Below are 21778 nucleotides of genomic sequence, written 5' to 3'. Positions count from 1 at the left end.
TGTACCAGCATCTAAATCATTGATACAAATCATGACGAACAGGGATCCTAAAACAGATACTTGTGGTACTCCACATACAGCAAATCAATGATCAGCTTAGAGACATATCTGCTGTATTAAAAAGGCAAAATCCAAGGTGTGGTAATTCCTAGCTAAAGTGATGTATTTATTTTAAATTAACTTTGTTGATGCACTTAAATTTTAATTGGCTGCACAGTGCCTCAGTGGTTAGCATTGCTGCTTTGCAGTACTGGGACCCTGGCTTCAATTCCAGACCTGGGGTACTGCCTGTCTCCATTTATATGTTCTCCTTGTGTTTGGGTGGGTTTCCTCTAAGAGGTGAGGTTTCGGGGTAGGTGAATTGACTCCTGGTAAAATTGGCCTTAAGGGTGAGTGTGTGTGTATCTGTGTGTGTGCCCCACAAAGTACTGGGGTCCCATCTAGGGTGTGCCCTGCCTTGCCTGTGACACTGAATTGGAAGAAATGATTAGAAAATGGATGGCTAATTAGTAAATGCATCCATCATTATGATGGATAATTGACTGGCCAGACTGACCTCTTAGTGAGCCCGATAGGATGTAGAGTGACATTGACCTAGTCCAGAGATGTTCTCAGAATCTATTGTTGTTTTTATCTGCCCTGTACACACTACAGCAATTAAGAAAGAGCCTACTTATTTTTAGGGAGGCATATGGAGGGCTTCCAGACAACTACTGAAAAAGAAAAGAACACTGCTTCTTTGTCTGTGTTCTTTCTGTGGAAAAAAAATCAGATTATGCCATAAAAAGGACCAGACTCTTTAGACTGATGAGTGGGGGCTTTTTCTCACAATTTCTGGCAGTCATGTGCTCTTAAATTGAACAACCTGTCTGAATAACACGTTTGGCGTTCATGATGTCTTTGGCTTGACTTGGATAAAAGTATTGCTGAACTGTGAAGACATCCCACAGTTTACACAGTAAAAAAAAAAAAAAACACACTTGCTTTTTGTCGTAAGAAACCAGGCACGTTTAGTGTTAAAATCTGCCTTTGTCTGGGTGTTCAGAACAGCAGGAAAGACTCCTCTCCCAGTCAATTCAGTTTAGAGGTGAAGAGGAACTCAAAGATCAATATCTAAACAAAAACAACCTCTAGAAAACATAGGCACATGCCATGCTGTGGACAATACGAATGAGGCGAACAATCAACTGTCACAAAGAAAACAAAGAGGAAGAACTAAAAGTGAACTTTCTGGGAAAAGTTCGGAATGTGCTGCATTGGGTGAACAAAAAAAAAACTTTGGAATATTGATTTGAGCTTTTCTTTCAAATGCAGCCAGAGGGTGGAACTTAAAATTTCGTAATCATTGCCAATGAACAAAAGGACCCTTTAAATTCATTTTGAGGGACAGAAAGGGAGCAGTTTTTAAATAGAGACTGCGGGAAGGAACATTCGCTGATAACTGAAGTCATGGATCCGGACAAGATGTCCAGCAAATTGTTACTAGAAGTTTGGGAAAAGAATAAAACCACTTCTGTCAAGAAATGGAAACAATTACGATTCCCTCGCAGGCTACTGTAAGTGGCAAGATTTGCTAACAATCTTTTATTTGAGGTAGTTAAAACAGCACAACTGGCTTTGCTTTTCCAAAAATGACCCTTCATTGGAAGGTTTGCCCTTATCAATTTTCCCTCATCTATATATATTTTAATATTTTAGGTCATGTTATAGTTTGAGCTGAAATTTAATGCTGCATAATGTATGAAAGAGTCAAAGTGCAGGACTGGATTGGGACTCAGGCTACATGTGTAGCTGTTGAAAAAAGTTTTGCATTTCAGCTGCATGATAACAGAGTAAAAAAAATGTACTCTTTCTTTTTTTTAAAAAAGCACTCACAGTCATGAACTTAAATCTGAAACCTTTTCGCCTCTTCCAGAAATAAGTGCATTCCGAACAAAAAAACAGATGGACAGGAACTGTTTTCCTGTCTGAAAAAGGACTGCGAAGGAGAAACAGGCACTCTGGTTGTTGCAGTGTATCTGTCACTGACATAGGAGCTTTAGAACTGAAATTCGTTTTGTTACTTTCATTATTATTATTTTGTTTAGACACCCTTATCCATATTTGACATTACATACAGATGCAAAAGGAAATAATAGATATGATCTCAAGTAGGGTCACATATAATAAAACTTCGGTTAAGCCAAGGACAGGAATTCCAGTATTGGACATACAATGCGAGTGTCACCCAAAAGCAAAATTCACAATGAATCTACCAAATTCTTTTCTACCTTGTCAATATGTTATTAATAAGCTTTCATGAAGGTGAGTCATTTAAAGGATTTGCTGAGTTGTAAAAAAATAGCACAAACCAGTAAACTCAAAGGTAACTGAACTTGAAAATGAAGGCAATTATGGAAACATAATACAAGCTCTGGTGTAGCTGGGTCTGAGAGGGGGTTATAAGAAGAGATCAGCATTTGGAAGGTGCTGAGAGAATAAGATGGCTGTAAATCAGATCCATTCAGACCGGCAAGGAGAGTGCACAGGAAAGGGGTAACATGCAAGAAGCAAGGAAGAGAAAATAGTATTGAAACTGAGCTAGAAAGGGTCTGGTCTTTAAAGACGGTCTGCTTAGGCTGAGAGGGAGATATCTGTTTGCAATCAAGTATGAAATGAAATGAAATAGAAGGCACAGTCTCACGCGAACCTGCACATCGGTAAATTTAACAAAAAAACCATATTATGGGATAATATGGGAAAAACCACATTATCCGTTTAGAACTTCTTTATCACGTCAACACCCTGGAAGAAAATGCTCTTTCGCAGTCGGAAATAAAACGGCCAGCTTTCTTTCTTAGGTTGAACCATTTGAGGATTTTAAAAATTCTGTGCATAAAAAAAAACCTCATCTGTTGTGTAAAAATAGCAGTTTTACAGTTGGTGTTCCTGCACCTTTTGTTTGATATAATAGCTTGCTTTGCATGTATTTTCTAATTACTTTCAGCTGATAGTTAGGGCAGGTGTGTTGCCTTCACACACTCTTGACAGGGGCAGTAATGTCATTGTTGTCTTCTCTCTCAGTTATACATTCAGTCACTCCCAGGCTACCTGTATTTACAGTATGTACTGCACTACTCCTGTTGATTTCTGGTTGCATGCTGTCTTAACTTTGTGATGTTATCTTTTGCCTCCCCCTGGACTTGCATTGTAATGACCTCATTGCGAAACAACTGCACTGCCCTGTCCCTGCGTGGTATAACTATACCTTCATGCCGCTCTTTATTGGATGTTGGTGGAATTATTCATATTCTCTTTTTTTGTTGTTATGGTTTCTGTTTTGGTTTTCGACTAATTGTATATTGTGGACAACTGCAATTCTTTCTGGACAACAGTGTCCGCTAAGCAAAGAGTAACATTTAAAAACAAATAAATAGACCTATCCTGAGAATCTAGTCCCCAGACCTTCACTACAGCCCTCAAACCCCCAGTTCCTTCTCATTTAACATCCAAATTGTGTGTGTGTGGGTGTTTGCCCCACTGTGAAGGACTGGCATCCTTTCCAGGGTACAGTTAACCATGTGTGCTCTACCTGCTGGGTTAGGCTTCCATTAAGGATACATCAAATAAGGATATATTAAGTGCTAAAGATGGATGGATGGATGGAGGAAATCATAATAGGTAATTGTTAGACATAATGTGCTATACAAAATGGTGAGAAATGGCATATCACTGCCACCATATACTTTTCTCAATGTAGATTCCTGCTTGTAGGGATAAAATGTAGTCTCTCTGTTGCTGGAATTGAGGTGAAATGTTGTGGGTTTGCCTCTGGGGAACATCTATGCTGTGGACTCTCTGGGGTCATGAAACCCTGCAGCGTTGAACACACTCAGTGCCCTTATTATGTAAATCAAATCGCCAGTGAATGTATCCAGCTATTCGGATGGACTGGTTCTTTGCAATGGGATGCATTAAGAGGCTTGGAATCTGACCTTCCTGAGTGCTTTGATGCTCCAAGGTTTGGGCTTTGTCCCCCCCCCCCATGATTAGAAAAGGGTAAATTTGGGTTTAGGGGTTGCAAAGGCAAATGAGAAACAGTTTTTAACACTACATTATGTGTTTGTAAACCTCTGCTTTATGAGCACAATTTAAGTGTGCTAATGGTTACAAGTAGAGGTCAGCTTCTGCCATGTCTATTGATGCTGTACTGATACTGTTAGTGAATATCTATTCCTCCATCCGTTTTCTAGCCAGTTTGTCCAGTAGACGACTGTGGGGGGGCTGGAACCTAACCCAATAAGCAAGGCAGGATACACCTTGAGTGGGACACCAGTCTATTGCCAGGCACACTCTGACACAAACACACTCACACTCACACCAGGGCCAATATACCCAGAGACCAATTAACCCACCAGCAGAGCACCTAGAGAAAACCCCCACAAACACGGGGACAGCAAACAAACTAGTGAAGAGTCATGAAGAATTTCGAAGGGAAACCCGCAAGCCCTTATCTGAAGTGTGATTAATAGCTCGGCTATACACTGGGCGTCCTCCTTATAGAGACCAGCACTACGAACGAACAGGGCGTCTGACAGGTAGAACTCACACACACCTCTGTCTTGCAGCCCTTTGCTGAGAGAGCTGCAAGAGGAACTGCCCGCGGTGCAGAATGCGAAGATGGCGAACCTGCTCCCTCCGACAGGCCCCGAAGTCTTCCGTCGCTTCACGCCGGAGTCTCTGGCGGAGATCGAGAGGCGCGTCCAGCAGGAGGCGGCTGAGAAGCAGAAGAAGCAGCACGTAGAGGTGGCAGAGGAAGACCTCCCCAAGCCTGCCAGTGACCTGGAGGCTGGCAAATCCCTGCCCTTCATATACGGTGACCCACCTCCGGAGATTCTCAACGACCCTATAGAGGACCTGGACCCCTACTACAGAGCAAAGAAAGTCAGTCAGTGTTTTACTACATGAGCCTGTAGAATCAGTGTTTTACTAGTACTTGAGTCTCTAGAGTCAGTGTTTCACTAGTACTTGAGTCTCTAGAGTCAGTGTTTTACTAGTGCAGGAGCCTCTAGAGTCAGTGTTTTACTAGTGCAGGAGCCTCTAGAGTCAGTGTTTCACTAGTACAGGAGCTTCTAGAGTTAGTCTTTCACTAGTACAAGGGCCCTATAGAGTCAGTGTTTCACTAGGTCAGGAGCCTCTAGAGTCAATGTTTTACTAGTACAGGAGACTAGAGTCAATGTTTTACTAGTCCAGGAGACTAGAGTCAGTGTTTTACTAGTCCAGGAGACTAGAGTCAGTGTTTTACTAGTACAGGAGCCTCTAGAGTCAGTGTTTTACTAGTGCAGGAGACTAGAGTCAGTGTTTTACTAGTACAGGAGCCTCTAGAGTCAGTGTTTTACTAGTACAGGAGACTCTTAAGAGGCATTTAAATGCTTGTTTTAATTACGGAGATAGACATATTTTTAATTATGTATATTATATAATATTTTAGTTTAATAGAAATTGGTCAAGGTTGAGTTTAAAAAACACTATAATAAAAATTGGTTCACAGCAAAAAAAAAAGGATTATGAAAATACTGTGCAAAAACACTAGAATCTTAGTTTCAGCATTTTGTTTTTTGCTTGCGAAGCTGTTGAGATGTTTCCAGTTGAGATTTCTTGTGTGAAAGTTGTGACAGCCTGGAGCAAGCCACCCCAGCACTGTGGCTTAGGTCAGTACCCTGGCTTCTTTACAGAACCAGCTGGATGAGATCCTTAAATCAAGCTACTAGTGGTTGCTACTAACAACCAAACAACCGAGATGGGCCTAATGGCCTCCTCTTCTTTGTAAAAAATCTTATATGCTTTTCTTAATTACCTCAGAAAAGTGACTGCAGCAGAGTGTTTAATAACGTTCTCTTTTTTGTTTTCCAGACATTTATAGTCATTAGCAGAGGGAAAACAATCTACAGGTTTAATGCAGAGCCTGCCTGCTACATTCTGAGCCCATTTAGTCTTATTAGGAGAGGAGCGATTAAAATTCTAATACATTCATATCCTTTTGCAAAAATCCTTTTTTTGGCTTTCCTGAGACAATAAAACCGCTATCTCTGAATGCATGGATGGATGCAAAGACTGGATTTTATTTTGTGGGGCTACAGTCTGTGTTCTTTAATCTTCTGTGAGCTTCTCAGGGAAATATTGTTTCTTCAGTCCTTCCTCTTAGTCCTTCAGTACGTTATTTTTCCGTTTTTCCTGACGATGGTGCAGTATAGCTTTGGGTGAGGTAGGTCAGTTCAGATATTCATATTTTGTAGCACAGAAATGATTTTGGAACTAGTTTATTTTTCTGTCCTAATGTCTTCCACTTGGCAGCCAATCATTGATAATACATAAAATAAAGTAAGAGAGAAATATATCTTGCTGATACGTCCATGAGCTAGGCCATGTTCCCTGGGCTGTTTTTGCTCCTTAATTCTGAATTAAATTATTTAGCATGTTCATCATGATAACCATTCTAGCAAATTGTGTGTTCATGACAATGAACAGCCCTCCATCCTGGAGTAAAAACGTAGAGTAAGTATGCATTTATTTCATTATAATATAATTATAAATATATTGAACCATTCGTTAACACCACTATTTTCAGTCTGTAATTTAACAAAGTCTGTTGCTCAATCAGCACTTAACTACAGGTTGCAAAACCAGTTATTAGAAATTATTTTATGCCATTTTGCTGGGTGATGAAAGATGGGGTTTTTAGAAAAAAAAGTGCACCTGGACATTTCTGATCCTTCTCAATCAATCAAGATATTTTTGGGATCAATTCCTACTTCTGAAAGTGTCCTTTAATCTAAAATATTTCATGATAACCTTTTTAGGTTTTGTAGATGGAACTGTATGTTTGGGTTTTATTTAGATTAAGTTGCATTAGATTACTTGGGTCTTTTGCAGCCACTGAAGCCTTGTTATAAAGGTGTTCATCTTAAGTATTGAGAATATTCCCCCTTTATTATATTTGTATAGTCTATGTTCATCTTTTAAACTCTGGCTCTCCGCTCCCACTGTGTTTCAGATATGCTTTTACAGGTATTTATACCTTTGAAGCACTGGTCAAGGTTTTAGCAAGAGGCTTCTGCATTGGAGATTTTACATTCCTTCGAGATCCCTGGAACTGGCTGGACTTCAGCGTTATTACCATGGCGTAAGTATGTGTTCGGCTCTGGTGATTTTGGAGAAATAACTGCCAGAAAGGAAATTGTGAGGCGTTGTTTCTGCGTGCTTCCCACCTGGGCGTGGGAGAAAGAGATTACAGAGTTGGACATACAGACCCACATTTCTCTAGGACCTGAGGGGTCAGTTGAACGGGCTGGGGGGTTAAAGAGGTGAGCAATGGGTTAAGGATCACAGCATCAGCAGCACATTAGAATTAATCTCCCCGATCTAGGCCTGTGTGTTCAACTCCAGTGTTCTTTAACCTTTCCGAACAACGCTGCGTGTTTGAATGAAAACGTTTGTCAACTATGGAATCAGGGTCAGGTACCAGACCTATATTTAGCCTGTCCCACCACAGTATGAAACCGCTATGCCATTTCTCACCATTTCAGTGAGAGCTGCACTCTCTTCATCATGCCTTGATTTATTAACTCAAGTTTTGGAGTGTTTTGTGATTGTCATTGCCATTCCTGGCCCTGGAGACAGATCCTCTTTGCTTCCTAGTATTATCTGAGAAGATAAATCCTCTCTGCTTTTTGCTCTTATTAATCAATAATGTGTGATGCTTTAGCTCTGTGCATTAGAAGAACTTAAATAGCTTCCCTGTTGCCTACACAGTGCAACTATTTGTCTAAGGGTCTAATAACTAATGAGCAGTGAGGAATGTTACATTTAGAGGGTCTGTCTGAAGATTTCTGTTTGAAATGCACCTTTATGTCCTGCTCCTGTTTCCACCTCTCAAGCATGAATGACTGTTACAGCTACTGTATTATATAGCTTCACAGAGAGTAAAAATATTGCTGGTAAGTTTGAGTTCATGCACAAAGCACGGCCCCTGTAATAAGAAATTTGATTTACAGAACTGTTGCGTGCATCCACTAGGTGGCTGAGTGGTCCATCCCTTCTCTCATCAGCTGTCAGAGAGATAATGCTACCATTTGGCATCACAAGTGGACAGTTGCCTTGATCTAAATTTAACCTCTGTTAAACCATATCATTTACCATAGCAACAGATCAGCGTTGCCTTTTGTAAAATGCACTGCGTGCAAAAATACGGCCAACAGAATTACAGACGTCACCAATAACAGTTGATAACACAGTATATGCTTTTTCAATGGTATCAATGTGTTTATTTATGTTTATGCGCAGGTACGCCACTGAATTTATCGATTTGGGCAACGTCTCTGCTCTCAGGACCTTCCGTGTGCTCCGAGCTCTTAAAACAATCACTGTAATTCCTGGTACGTGCTGCTGAAGAAGATCCAGACTTAATCTTTGACCAGCACACGGAGATCTGTTCTGAATGCTTGCGGTTGTGAGTGTGCCTCTGTATATTCGAGTGTGTGTGTGTGTAGTAGAGGCCAGCAAAAACCCTACTTTGGACAAAGTTTGTGTAGAGTTATGTCCACATCACACTTTTATATGTTCTGTGGCTAACACATCCAATACCCCAAACCATATTAATGTGAATAGTACTACTTTCACAGCTCAATTTGTGATTTACTCTTTTTTTGTGCCTCTGCATGTTCTGCAGGTTTATATTGTCTAGGTCCTGGGTATGGCAATTTGGGTACATGGTATCCCTCCATTCTTTGCTGCACATGCATAGGTGGAACATGTCCTGATGTACCCAAAGTAAATATTTGTCTCACGTGATTTAAAAGAAACATAAAACAAAGTTTTGTAGGAGATTTATTGTTTTTTTAGGGAGCCAAAGAGTGTGGTGCAATGATATGATACATTGACTGACTCCATACTTACCAAAAAGACAGAAAAAACTTATTGAAAAAGATATTTAAAACAGTTTGTAGGAATTTAAGAGAGAATCTCTGATGATGCACACAAATGAGTGCAAATCCAACAAATGAAGTTACAGGAAAATGCAGGTTATTAATCATCCCTTCCATGACTCTAAACTACTCAATGCCTTCAATAATTAAAGAAAATAACAGTTTCCCACTTCTTGCAGTTCAGCTGACAATGCTTATGTTATCTGTCTTGTCAGGTTTGAAAACCATTGTTGGAGCTCTGATTCAGTCAGTGAAGAAGCTGTCGGACGTGATGATTCTGACAGTGTTCTGTCTAAGCGTATTTGCACTCATCGGGCTCCAGCTGTTCATGGGTAATCTCAGGCAGAAGTGTGTCAGATGGCCCCCACTCATGAATGACACATGGATTGCTGATGACAACAATCAGAACTCCACTTCTGATTACATGAATGGTACCTCTGTGTTTGACTGGAATGAATATGTGAACAATGAAGGTAAATCAGGAATTAGTGTGCAGTGCTTTGACTCATATCTTAGAATGGCAACGACTTAGTGTGCAATGCTTTGATTTATAACTTGGAATGACAAAGAATACCACAAAATCTAAATGAGCTAGACTTTCCTTGGTTACTGCAAAACAGTGGCTCCTAAAGCATTTTTGGGTGCCAGCAAACTTGCAGTGATATCAATCAACAACACACCACTCTGTGGTTAACACTCCAATCTGTGTTAACTCTCCTGTACAGCACTGTAGAGCTGGTTGCATGTGACTGGACAAAAGGTTCTGGTAGGTGGGCGTGTCAGAAGGGCTTGTAAAGAGGTCAGAGTTCACCTCTAGTTCTAAATTAGTTATTCCAGATTGGGTGGGCATAAAAAATAGAAAATAATATACAGTTATACATAATATTTAATAATTAATAATATTCTCAGGTTTATGCTTTTCAGCTCTGTAAAATAAAAATATTGAAAAAGTGCTTTATTCTCTGAAAACTTCGTCAAGCACTCCTACAAGAGCTAGTTAGTGAGCCTGAATTGTCATCTTATTTACTTTTATTTGCTATTACATTTGCTATTTGCTATTACAAGATATTACATATCATGAATTACTGTAAGAGGTTAGTAGGGTTTTTTTATAAGGATTACAGGGTAAAACTTAACTATATGTGAATTTGCCTTTATGCACTACTCAAAATCCCTAATTCCTAAAGTTGAGTTTCCACTGTAAAGTCCAAATTTAAAAAAAAAATGTAGAACTTAATTTTGCCTACACTTGGAGCAAACGGTAATGCTGAGGAATAAATGCATTTTGATTTTTTTAATTACTTTTCAGTGCATTTCCTTCCTGCAGTGGTAGTGAAGAATAAGGCTCTAAAAGCTTCACTGTCTTTTTTTATATTTCTAAGAAAATTTCTACTTCCTGGAAGGCAGCTTGGATGCCCTCCTTTGTGGGAACAGCTCGGATGCTGGGTAGGTTCATTTTGTGTCACTAAGAGCACATTGAATAACTTCTAGATGGGATGTTGTTGATGATTTTTCATGTTCTGTGTGTTCTGGGAGCTGAGTATCTTCACTAGAGCAAAAAATTACAGTCATAAGTGGGCATCTTTTTTAGACATATATGACTAATTAGTACATGTCATAATATCATGCAGGGCATGTGCATCATATCTCACACTTAGATCTACAGTACCCACTAATCCTATGTTTTCCCAGCAGCTTGGCTGAGCAATTACGTTTACCTTACTATACCTATTCAAAAGCTGTGCTCTAGTGGACCTTATATACACAATATATCATGAGACATGGGACCTGCTGGGTGCATTTAAGTAGATGGAAATCTTTGTGAGCAATGCCTGAGTGCATAGCTCATCCTGTGTGTAATTAGCATCGTTTCTACAATATAATGCTGTTAAATGCCTCCGGATACTATATCAGAGCATGCGTCAAGCATAAGACTGAGGACGGTGGGTGGAGGTTAGAGAATGAGGCTGTTCAGGTGGCGGTTGCTGTTTGAACTAATCCGTGGCCACTACCATGCTGACAGGAGGTGCCCAGAAGGATACACCTGCATGAAGGCTGGGACGAACCCGAATTATGGCTACACCAGCTACGACACCTTTGGCTGGGCTTTCCTGGCTCTGTTTCGCCTGATGACGCAGGACTTCTGGGAGAATCTCTTCCAGCTGGTACTTGTGCCCTCCTTACCGATTCTGACGTGCAGGTTTGGATGATTAAAATGAGGAATTATTCAACCGAAATGTATTTTTGAGCATTTCAAAGAGGATTTCTGTTCTGCTTAATTTAGCCGTGGCATGCAAGGCAGGCATTGTAACTCCTGGATGACCAGACCTGGGAATTTAATGATGGAAGCTACATTTGTACACCATTACCAGTCTATGGCTCCGTTTAAATCTTATTTCAGCTCAACCTTTTCCTAAGTCTTGAGCTGCTGATGATTTAAAGAAACCTAAGTAAACTGTGAAAATTGTGAACCTTGAAGATCAGAGTCTAGGATAACAAATGCTACCCCTGTCATTTCACAGTGCTGTCAAGCAAGTATTTAAGCTCTATGAAGCTGACATAAACTCTACTGAAATGCTCAATCATATCTGTGCTGACCAGCACTGGTTATGGAAGACCTCCCCGAATGCTGGGTTTCAATCCAGCTCAGCACTGAACTGCCCGGGGTTGCTAAGTATGGGGTTACCTGAATCAGCTAAACAGCTTTCGTCAGTTCTGAAGCTGTTGGCGTTACAAAGAGACCTGCAGGACCAGGAGTGGACAACCCTCTGGATTGCCCTACCAAACTGGGTGCCTTTTCTTGCGATGCAGACGCTCCGAGCAGCTGGCAAGACCTACATGATCTTCTTCGTGGTGATCATCTTCCTGGGCTCCTTCTACCTCATCAACCTCATCCTGGCTGTGGTGGCCATGGCGTACGCAGAGCAGAACGAAGCCACCATGGCTGAGGCCAAAGAGAAGGAGGAGGAGTTCCAGCGAATCCTGGAACAGCTGAAGAAACAGGAGGCGGGGGTGAGCTTCTTCCACCACATCCAGCATCTGCAGTAGCCTTTCTTGGCCACATTATACTTGAATGCGGTCTTATGCAGCCACATTCACACAGGCTATGGAACAGCTCTGGTACTGGTTTCCAATGTTTGTTCCAGTAGGTACTTAAGTAATTATATTAATACCTACACAATGCACAATTGTCAGAGGTCAAGATGAAACTCTTTTAAATGATTGCTTTTCAAGCCTCTATATGAGGTAAATTTGTGATGGCCTGAGGTAAGGTTCGAGCTAGGATTCATATCAGGTTTAGGTGCACTATGAATGCCTGTGTACCTCTACTGTAAAAGGGGTTATAAAGTATTATGGATGTTATTACAGTGATGGACGTATCAGTCATGATGGCGGCAATTCAAATAAAAAAGGAGGCACCTGGGAAAAGGAGCTGAAGAGAATCTGGTTGTTTTTAGTCTCTCAGTGGAATAAAAGAATCTCACACATCTGTGGGCTTCCGGATCCATTAGTCAAAGGGCTGATTCAGTTAGTTCATTCCGGACTGGGATGGACGGCACTGGGGGGGGGGAGAGGAGGTGAATTCTTTCCCTTCTGCTGCAGGATCCCTGACGAGCCCGAGTCTTGACTCCCCTGTGGCTCTGGGTGAGCTTCTGTAGGAGGAAGCTACTCTGTCACACTGAGGCTAGGCGATCTGCACCTGGGTGTCCCTGCACAAAGATATATTTCCTCAAAAATTTGTCTTTACATCTTTATTAGACTTCACTAAATTGCGGTTGAATCTTATTGTATGGTTTTGTTGCCTTTGTTGTCTACAAAAATACAGATATTTAATCCATTTCTATCATACATGTATATCTATTTATCTGTATTATACACTAACATAGCATCTACAATTTTAGGTAGGAACCTGGAACGGGAAGATGATTTTGAATTGTAATAGATTCTTTAGTTTTCATTACTATTGTTTTTTAGTGATTTTCACCCAGTTATTAATAGTGTTTTCCGAGCCGGCAAGCGAAGGGACCCCAGCGCTGAACTCGTTACTGTTAATTGCCCGTTAACAGCTGCACGGGCCGGCGGGAGCCCACGCCAGCCACTCCTCGCTGGGCAGTCACAAGGGGAGGAAGAAGGACAGCGTGTCCGAGCAGGAGTTCGCCGACGACGAGCACAGCCTGGGGGAGGACGGGGGGGCCGTCAGGGACTGTAATGGCAGGATCGTGCCGAGAGTCGTCATTGACCGGGTCTCCAGTGATGAAGAGGTGGGCGTCTGTTAAAACTGAGTAGGAAGTCAAGCCTGCATTGTGCAGCAGAAGCAGTCTGAATATGTGTACAGCTATGAAAGCTCGTCTAAAGAATTGCCTGAGATAGCCCCGTGTCCCGTGGCAACTCTCCGAACCTGGTTCGGCTCCTCCCAGCTGGGGGACACAGCTGGGTTGACGAATGACTTAATTAATGACTAATTAAGTCATTTAATTCACTCTCGTCCTGTTGGAGAGGCACATTTCTGAGGCCAAAAAATTATTCCAGGATTGTAGAGCTGGGGCCTGGTTATTTCAATCATCCCATATAACTCCCTTCATCTGGGCGTGCGAACTGGCTCAGTCGCTGGCTGTCATTTCAGGCCAGATATTGACATCACAGTGTACATATTTTTAAGTCATCACACAAGTAGATTTATAATGTTGAAATCCACTTCCAGAAATCCACATTTACCAAACTGTGGTGTCTGTCTCAGTCGCCCTTAGTTTATTCTGTCACCGTGTGGTGCATCTCTCTAGTCTGTCGCTGAAGAGGAGAAGAAAGAGAAGGAGAATGTGAAATCCAGGCCCAGTATTGGCCACCTGGAAGAGCCGGGACTGCAGAAGAGGACAGCCAGCTCCGTTAGTGTCCTCACGAATGCTATGGAAGGTAATTGATACTAAGCAGGCATCCGTAACATGCAGCATGGGCTTGACGATTCTCTGCTGCGTTGGCTGCTTGTGTTGAAATTGGATGTACAGAACAAAGACGTGAACAATGTTTTTACCACAGTTAACAGATTTTAATTTGCAAAGGTTTTTGTGTACTTTTTTTACCATGCGTGCTCAATGCATTTACTTTTGCTTTCCCAGTTTCCTGTAGTCTGTGTCATGTATTATCTTTCCTAACTCTGCTATACCAAGATGGTGCTCATGGTTCACTGTCCAGTGTGGAGTTGGCCCTGGTACACCTTTCTGAGAGCTTCACTGAATTTTTGTTTATAACCATATGACTTCACCTCCTACTTTAATAGGTCAAATATATGTTATTCCCAATTGTATTCTGGCCTTTCACCAAATTTGTATAATGAAGTAATAGATTTACTGTCCTGTTGCCTCTTAACTACTGGGTCTGTCTAATAAAAGCTTCTAATAATCACATGCATGCACATGATAATTGACTTGATCGGTTTAAAATACCATCGGCTTACAGGGAAGTTAAGGCATCGCAGCATTAATCTGATGCAATTTCTAACTGGTAGGATTATCAAGTGTCACTGTTCATGTAAGAACTGATTTGATAAGAGCTCATGTAGCATTGTTGCAGGAGGAGAGAGTGTGGGGGGTGGATGATGTTCTGCTTCTGCACAATAACATGCCTGTAAGGTGATAATTCCCATGCTTTTCCAGCTCAGCACCCTGTCACCACTCAGGTCCAGTTGGTATCGCACCAATGCTCTTGTCAAAATCCTACTGTCAGAAAAATAGCCTTTAACCTTTTATCCTTTTAAAGACGGTAAATAGCTGTTTCGATATCCCTTGTAGTTGAGGACAATTGTCTTCCATGATCACCTACTAATTGGTGGGTCCAAAGGCACCCAGAGACGCCAATCTGGAATAGATGGATCCTATTGCAATTTGAACTTGTATTCCAGAATAAAATAGATGATCTGGTCCACAACCTGCTGTTTCTGCTGTTGCTGCTTTCCTGTCTCTTGATGCCATGGCATGGTTTCAAGGTGCAGAGAGTGTTGAAGCAGGGCGTTCTTCTGTCAATGAGCTGGATGTTGCACATCAGATTGGTCTTCAGCATATCTTTGAAGAGTTTTCTCTGCTTTTCTCACGAGCACATGTCAGGTCTGAACTTGAAGAAAATGACTTGCTTGTGAAAAGAAGCTAATGTTGTGACATTTCTCCTCTGAGTGTGTTTGAAAAACCTTCTAAAGGAAGTGCAGCTGATATTTCTAACAACTTTGGGGTATCTTCTGTCTGTTGTCCACATGTCCATCAGGTAGAGTAGAGTGGAACTGTCTGATAGACTATTAAAACAGTTTGGAGTCTGCTATCTCAATCTGTGAACACCCGTTGTGTCAGACTGTATCACTAAGAAGTCTGGCTGCAGTTTCTGCTCTCAATGTCTCTTGATGTTGATAACTTTTTTGCTGTTTTCTTTTCTTTTCCTGTTATTCTTGGTACAAGAACTTGAAGAGGCACAGCAAAAATGTCCTCCTTGGTGGTACAAATTTGCCAATAAGGTCCTGAAATGGGACTGTTGCCCTTTGTGGATTAAATTTAAGCATGCCGTCCACTTTGTGGTGATGGACCCCTTTGTTGACCTTGGCATCACAATCTGCATTGTGCTGAACACCCTCTTCATGGCCATGGAACACTACCCCATGAGCCCGGATTTTGAGCATATACTCTCTGTGGGGAACTTGGTAAGAATCCGACACCAGCTTTCTCTCCTGTTTCTGTAGCTCAGATTTACACCTGTAAACACCTGTACCAGTCTGTCTTGAATTAGTTAATTTACTTAACTTTTAACTATGTATTTCACTGGGGTGAGCCCCCAGCAAACTTAGAAGAGATTGCCATACAAATTCAGTTTATAGCACAATATATGTAGAGGAGCAAACAAATTAGCCTTATTTCAGATTCACGGGACCACCATCTTCAAAAGGTACATCATCATTAATAAAGAGCAGCTTTGCATCTTCTTTGTGTGCCAGCTGGGATTTGAAACAATAGATAAACTAATTTTAGTTTTTGTTGGGATGCCTGCAGGTTTTCACAGGAATCTTCACGGCTGAGATGGTGTTCAAGATTATCGCCCTGGACCCATATTACTATTTCCAGACTGGCTGGAATATCTTTGACAGCATCATTGTCACTCTGAGCCTGGTGGAGCTGGGGCTTGCAAACGTCCAGGGTTTGTCTGTCCTGAGGTCATTTCGTCTGGTACGATATGAGTTCTTCTTCCCTTAAACACTAGGAGTTACTGTAAATTAGTTAGTCGTTTCGAAGGACGAAAGAGGAATTTTTAACTTGAAAGCAGTGGTTCTGCTTTCAAGTTAAAAATTTTTAACTTGAAACCTTGGGTGCACTGCACTGGGGGTACTGGGAGTACTGGGGGTACAGGCCAGATTTTTTTAGAAGGTAAGCCTTTGAAAACACAAATCACTTCAACCATTTTTGATCAGGGTCACAAGCACATTTTTTGTGGACCAAAGTGGTGCAGGCTGCAGTAAAGGTTAAAGTCTCTATGTTAAGTCTCCGTGAGTTAACTGATTTAGTTTTTATTTCAGTAAAAAATTGATTTTGTTTTCTATCACATTTTCCAATGTTTAAATCGCTCTTCTGCATAGAGGAAAAAGGCCTTGAACCTTCTTTGAAATTAAGAGGTAACTCCTTCAGGTTAGAAACGTTGGCTCATGAGCAACAGTTGTTAGGGTTGGATATTATGGGCAGCACCGAAGTTTTACAATGTGTGAATGCTAAAGCACCTGCAGGACCTCAAACATCAAGGCCCAGGTTTAGGGTATTTTAATAATCTTGGTGTTGCTTGACTGCTAAGGACAGCAGGGATGAATGTGTCCCCTCTTCTGGTTGTGTTAAACAGCTCCGTGTGTTCAAGCTGGCCAAATCATGGCCGACCCTCAACATGCTGATCAAGATCATCGGGAACTCGGTAGGGGCCCTGGGGAACCTCACCCTGGTGCTGGCCATCATCGTCTTCATCTTCGCCGTGGTGGGGATGCAGCTCTTCGGCAAGAGCTACAAGGACTGCGTGTGCAAGATCGCCTCGGACTGCGAGCTGCCGCGCTGGCACATGAACGACTTCTTCCACTCCTTCCTGATCGTCTTCCGGATCCTGTGCGGCGAGTGGATCGAGACCATGTGGGACTGCATGGAGGTGGCCGGGCAGGCCATGTGCCTCATCGTCTTCATGATGGTCATGGTCATCGGCAACCTGGTGGTGAGTGGTGCCCACGAATCTCCTTTCCGATTCCTGCCTTGCTTGTCCTTCCCTGCCTGTGCACAAGCTATTAGTGAACTCAGTTAGAACTTTTATACCACGCACCTTAAGCAGGATGAAAATGCAAGTTTTAAAAATCTGCATTTTGAGAGGACTGTGAGCTACTTTTGCAATCATTTCCATTTGCAAAAGCCGATTTTATCACATTAATCTAAGGTTGGACTGTGGTAAAAGGTGCTTTCATCTTTTTTTAATTGGATACTGGAATTACAGAAATAGAATGGAATCAACAAGGTCTGGACTTTGATGCTATTTGCAAGGAGAATTTTCATGTTCCAGACCTCTGAAATACTTTATTTGCTGCTGATTTTCTTTACTTCTACCAAGAACTACTAAAAAAATATTCATAAAGCTCATGCAGTATGTGTCCTTGACACTGAGTTTACTATTACAGACAAGGAGATGGTATTTAGCTGTTGTTTGATATGCTATACAGACTCCATATTTATGGTTGGACCCAAATGGTTCTTTACTATAAATGACACCAACTGTATTTCCTGTTGGGTTATTCATAGGGAGAGAAGGAAATAGCACATACTATGAAGTAACAAAAGCCATGGGCAGAATTCTGTGCCAAAACTAACAGGGTTTTTTTTGTCTCATCCCATTGGCTGGTCTTGGTTCCTGTGCACAAACATTTGCAGATAGGAGACAAGCTATTTATTCAAAGGCTTCTATTTAAATGACATGACTGAGCCAGCCTCAGCAGCTCTGACCTTGGGGATACGTGTTAAGTCCCAGCGCAAGTGAGAGCCCTCTGGCATCAGAGGTACAAACACTAACAGCTGAAAGCACAAAGAACAAGACAGGCTATGCTTCAAACAAATCTCCTAATTGGAAGGAAATGACGAAACCCCATGTAAACATGATCTGTGGTTTTGAAGAGGTTTGCTGTGACGTAGTCCTGTTATCAACTTCCGCTGAAATAATACTGGCACAGGGGTCACGTCCTGCTCGTAGAGGACAGGCCAAGAAGAGACTCAGAAGAAAAAGTCTCTCCCTTCTGACCTGGTGGAGCTGTGGCTTAGATCATAGGTTTTACATGACACTGAAAACAATCCATCAAGATCTCAGAAATATCAAATCCAGTAAAGGCCTTGCCTCAGAGTTCAGATTGCACCCTCTAGTCCAGATGCTCCTGGTGTCAAAGCTGGTCTGTATCCACTGACTGAATGGATTTTATGTGACTATTGAACTGAATGTTGGAAGGAGTTTCATTTAACTGACCGGGGTTTCCTCAGTACAATACCAACTCCTGGGACCTGCTATGTGACTGTGAACAATGAGAGATTCCCCCAGCCAATGTTAACTCTCCTGTGAGACACTATGGAGCATCAAAACAAGTTGATAGACTAGGAACACTAGATTAGTGCCTTCTTAGGTCCTCATTCTCTCCTTGTGGTTAAGGAATTGTAGCTCGAAGATGAGTTTACACACAAGTGGTGATTTCCTATTCGATGGGAATAATTAATAAATAATGGGCGATTATTCTCTAATCTCTGTGAGCATACAAATATTTTTTGCCCCTTGCTGGAACAGCATAGAGATTATGCTCAGTCTTTTAAATGCTTCTCATATCTAAGGCTTGCTTGTCAATATTGTCGATCAAGTATTGCTTTTTGGTATCTGAAGTGATAAGAACGTTTGAAAAGCAAAAAGGCAGCTGTGGCGGCACAACTCCTGTCCTCCAAACAACAGCAAGACATAGCTGATTAAACCCAATGCAATGCATTCTGAAATTGGCTATAATCAATTTGTTTGCAGGTTTGATTCAGCATAGTCTGGGAGTTATATTCCTTTAAGAAATCACTTGAAAGCATCTTGCGCAAGTGCTCGACCAATTCGCAGGAAGGTTAGTCTGTTATTGGTAAAATACACATCTCCTGGTTTTCCACATGTTCCCCTCCTCGCCAACTCAACATCCTTCCCCTCGTCATCCCTGTCAGAGGGCCTCGCTGATTCACAAGACCCATATAGAATGAAAAGTATCAGCCTGCTCAGGCTCTTTAACACATGATCTGCATCTAAACTTGGGAAATAGGAACCGAGAAGTGGACTAACACGATTTCGGCACTAAAGATAGCTGTCTGGACACAGGCGTCAGGCAGCATAATATTTATGAGTGCTTCAGTCATGACCGAACCACATAAATCTGTTGTGTGGTATGATTAAGAGTCATTTAACACTATTGGCAAAATTCTGGACTTTAGTGTCCACAATTGACATTGATTTTTCAGACAGGAAAACTGTTTTTCATTTCTGCTTGCATTCGATTTTAATAAGCAAAGCATCCATGCCACCTTTTGGCTGGTACCGTGTATAACATTGTCATTTCGCAATGCAAAGCATCTTGGGTTCACCTCTGACTCTGTCTGTCTTGAGTTTGAATGTTCTCCCGATCTCCGCATGGCTCTTCTCTGGATATTGCGATTTCTACCCACTACCCAAAGATGCACTATCTATGGATTCATTGGCATTTCTAAATTGCCCACAATATGCAGGTGTGAGTGCCAGTGTGATGTCCCACCTACTGCTCTGTACCTTTGAGGTTACTGTCCTCATACCAATGAAGAAGGATGTATCTGTTAGTCTTTCCAAATTCTATACAGAGAGGTCTTAAGAATGTAAGACGTAATACTGGTAGCAATACTCCCTGGTTGTGCATTAAAAGCCTTTCAATATTTTGAATCTTGATTGGTTCTTTGAAAGTTTGAATTTTAGTTTTCACATTCTAATCTTTGACAGGTCGGACAGAGTTAAGGGAAAACTTTTATTTCAGCACTGCTTTTCCATTGGCAATGGACTCTTCTCATCCCACTTTAATGAACCTTCACATTCTGCTGTCTATGCCAGAACACGCTGATTGTTTAACCTTTTAGAGAAAAGGGCTGCTCTAGTTTAATCCTACAGTGGCAACTATCTTATCAAGATACAGAAGCACTTGTTATGAAGCGCAACTGGGGGAGGATCTGATCTAAACCAATCGACATACCTGAAATAATTTGGAAAGCTTCCCAAAGTGATTCCAAGACTAGGTTGTTGGGGTGAGGATTTTGTAAAGCAGGATTTTTATAATTAAAGGTGCACTTGGTATGAACTAAAAGCTACTGTTTCATTTGCAGTGCAGTTTAAGTAACATTTAATGCAGGTGTTTGTTGACCCATGCTTTGTCCTATGATGTCAGCAGTAATGGACATAATCCTCTTCCCAGGTGCTGAATCTCTTCTTGGCCTTGCTGTTGAGCTCCTTCAGTGCAGACAACTTGTCAGGTGGCGACGAGGATGGGGAGATGAACAACCTTCAGATCGCCATCGGCAGGATCACGAGGGGCATCGACTTTATGAAAAAGTCGGTCCTGAACCTGGTTTTCCGGCTGCTGGGCAGGAAACCAAAAGAAGAAGACAATGACCCAAAGAAGGAGAACTTTGTCCTAAACCACATGGAGACGGGAGAAGAGACCAAAACTGACTTGAAGATGTTAGATGGGGTGTCGGCCAGCGAGGCCAACACAGCAGATGAAGTCGACCGCAGTGCGTTTGTCACAAACCCGCAAGTGACGGTCAGTGTGCCTATTGCAAAGGGAGAGTCGGATTTTGAAAACCCAGATGAGGAAGACTTCAGCTCTGAATGCGAACCCGATGACACTAAAAAAGTAAGGAATGTCCCTGTGTTGTTTGCGATTGCAGATGTGGATATGACATCCATCTGCAAATGCAATTTATTTAACCGTGCTTTTTCTGGTGTGTTTTCCTTTACGCGTTCCATTAAAGTGAGGGGATGAAAGCTGCTTCCCAATCTGACTAAAGCGACACTCCTTGGTGAAACTAGCTGGTGTGTCTGCGCAGCTCAAAAGCCGTGAACATAAATCTAAGCTAGAGCTTAAAATCGGCTCCTGTCAGCACTACAGGGAAGTAGTAAAAACCGCTTGGAAAATCATCCTACATGTGAGAACGCAACATCTGCAGAGACAATCTGTGGTTGGAAAAGAGACCGGTGGCGGAACAGAAAACGGTCCCTGATGTGGATCTTTAGAAACAGGAAGACTGCGGCTCATTAATCACCTAGTAGTGTCAGTCCACTAGCTACCTGTATCATATTGACGCTGTGCCTTGCACTAACACACTAGACCTGTAATGTTTTATCTAGCATGTGCCAACTTTTTGATCTAGTGTGACTGTTCTTTTATTCCTCATGATTAAGTTTATTTGTATTGTACCACATACAGCAGTCCTCCTTTAATTTCCCAACAGCCGTGTATGGCCTTTTTATGAAGCATGCACAGTGGATAATAGTGATTGGGGGCTTCCTGCACAAAACACCGACATATTATTTGCAGTCCTAACGCTGGGAAGCCTTGCTTTGCAGAAGAAGCTCGGTGATGAAGGCTCTTGCAGCACTGTTGACTACAAGCCTCCGGAGCCAGAGGAGGAGGAGAAACTGGAGGAGATGCCTGAATCTGATGACCCAGAGGCCTGTTTCACAGAAGGTACTGATCCAACACACTGCCCAATGTCTATTTACTGCTGCTGTGGACTCAC

At 41.9% G+C, this 21778-nt stretch overlaps 1 protein-coding gene across 1 annotated transcript in view; it reads left to right on the top strand.

The window, feature by feature from the left end:
• The first annotated feature begins 1424 nt into the window (after nucleotides 1-1424).
• The window catches only part of LOC148814776 (sodium channel protein type 4 subunit alpha A-like), a 35413-nt gene continuing 15059 nt past the window's right edge, over nucleotides 1425-21778 (top strand). Inside the window, exons 1-17 of the mRNA XM_088906164.1 lie at nucleotides 1425-1556; nucleotides 4608-4923; nucleotides 5893-6013; nucleotides 6447-6534; nucleotides 7034-7162; nucleotides 8323-8414; nucleotides 9179-9436; nucleotides 10346-10409; nucleotides 10987-11128; nucleotides 11775-11975; nucleotides 13031-13225; nucleotides 13745-13874; nucleotides 15404-15642; nucleotides 15989-16162; nucleotides 16824-17180; nucleotides 20452-20892; nucleotides 21606-21726. Coding sequence (XP_088762290.1) covers nucleotides 1450-1556; nucleotides 4608-4923; nucleotides 5893-6013; nucleotides 6447-6534; nucleotides 7034-7162; nucleotides 8323-8414; nucleotides 9179-9436; nucleotides 10346-10409; nucleotides 10987-11128; nucleotides 11775-11975; nucleotides 13031-13225; nucleotides 13745-13874; nucleotides 15404-15642; nucleotides 15989-16162; nucleotides 16824-17180; nucleotides 20452-20892; nucleotides 21606-21726 — 3175 coding nt within the window. The 5' untranslated portion in view covers nucleotides 1425-1449. The remainder of the gene's footprint in view (nucleotides 1557-4607; nucleotides 4924-5892; nucleotides 6014-6446; nucleotides 6535-7033; nucleotides 7163-8322; nucleotides 8415-9178; nucleotides 9437-10345; nucleotides 10410-10986; nucleotides 11129-11774; nucleotides 11976-13030; nucleotides 13226-13744; nucleotides 13875-15403; nucleotides 15643-15988; nucleotides 16163-16823; nucleotides 17181-20451; nucleotides 20893-21605; nucleotides 21727-21778) is intronic.

This window comes from Atractosteus spatula, chromosome 26 (assembly GCF_055471065.1).
Source record: "Atractosteus spatula isolate fAtrSpa1 chromosome 26, fAtrSpa1.hap1, whole genome shotgun sequence".
In the NCBI taxonomy this organism is placed as follows: Eukaryota; Metazoa; Chordata; class Actinopteri; order Semionotiformes; family Lepisosteidae; genus Atractosteus; species Atractosteus spatula.
The sequence above is the reverse complement of the archived record's forward strand: the minus strand, read 5'-3'. Positions and strand labels throughout refer to the sequence as shown.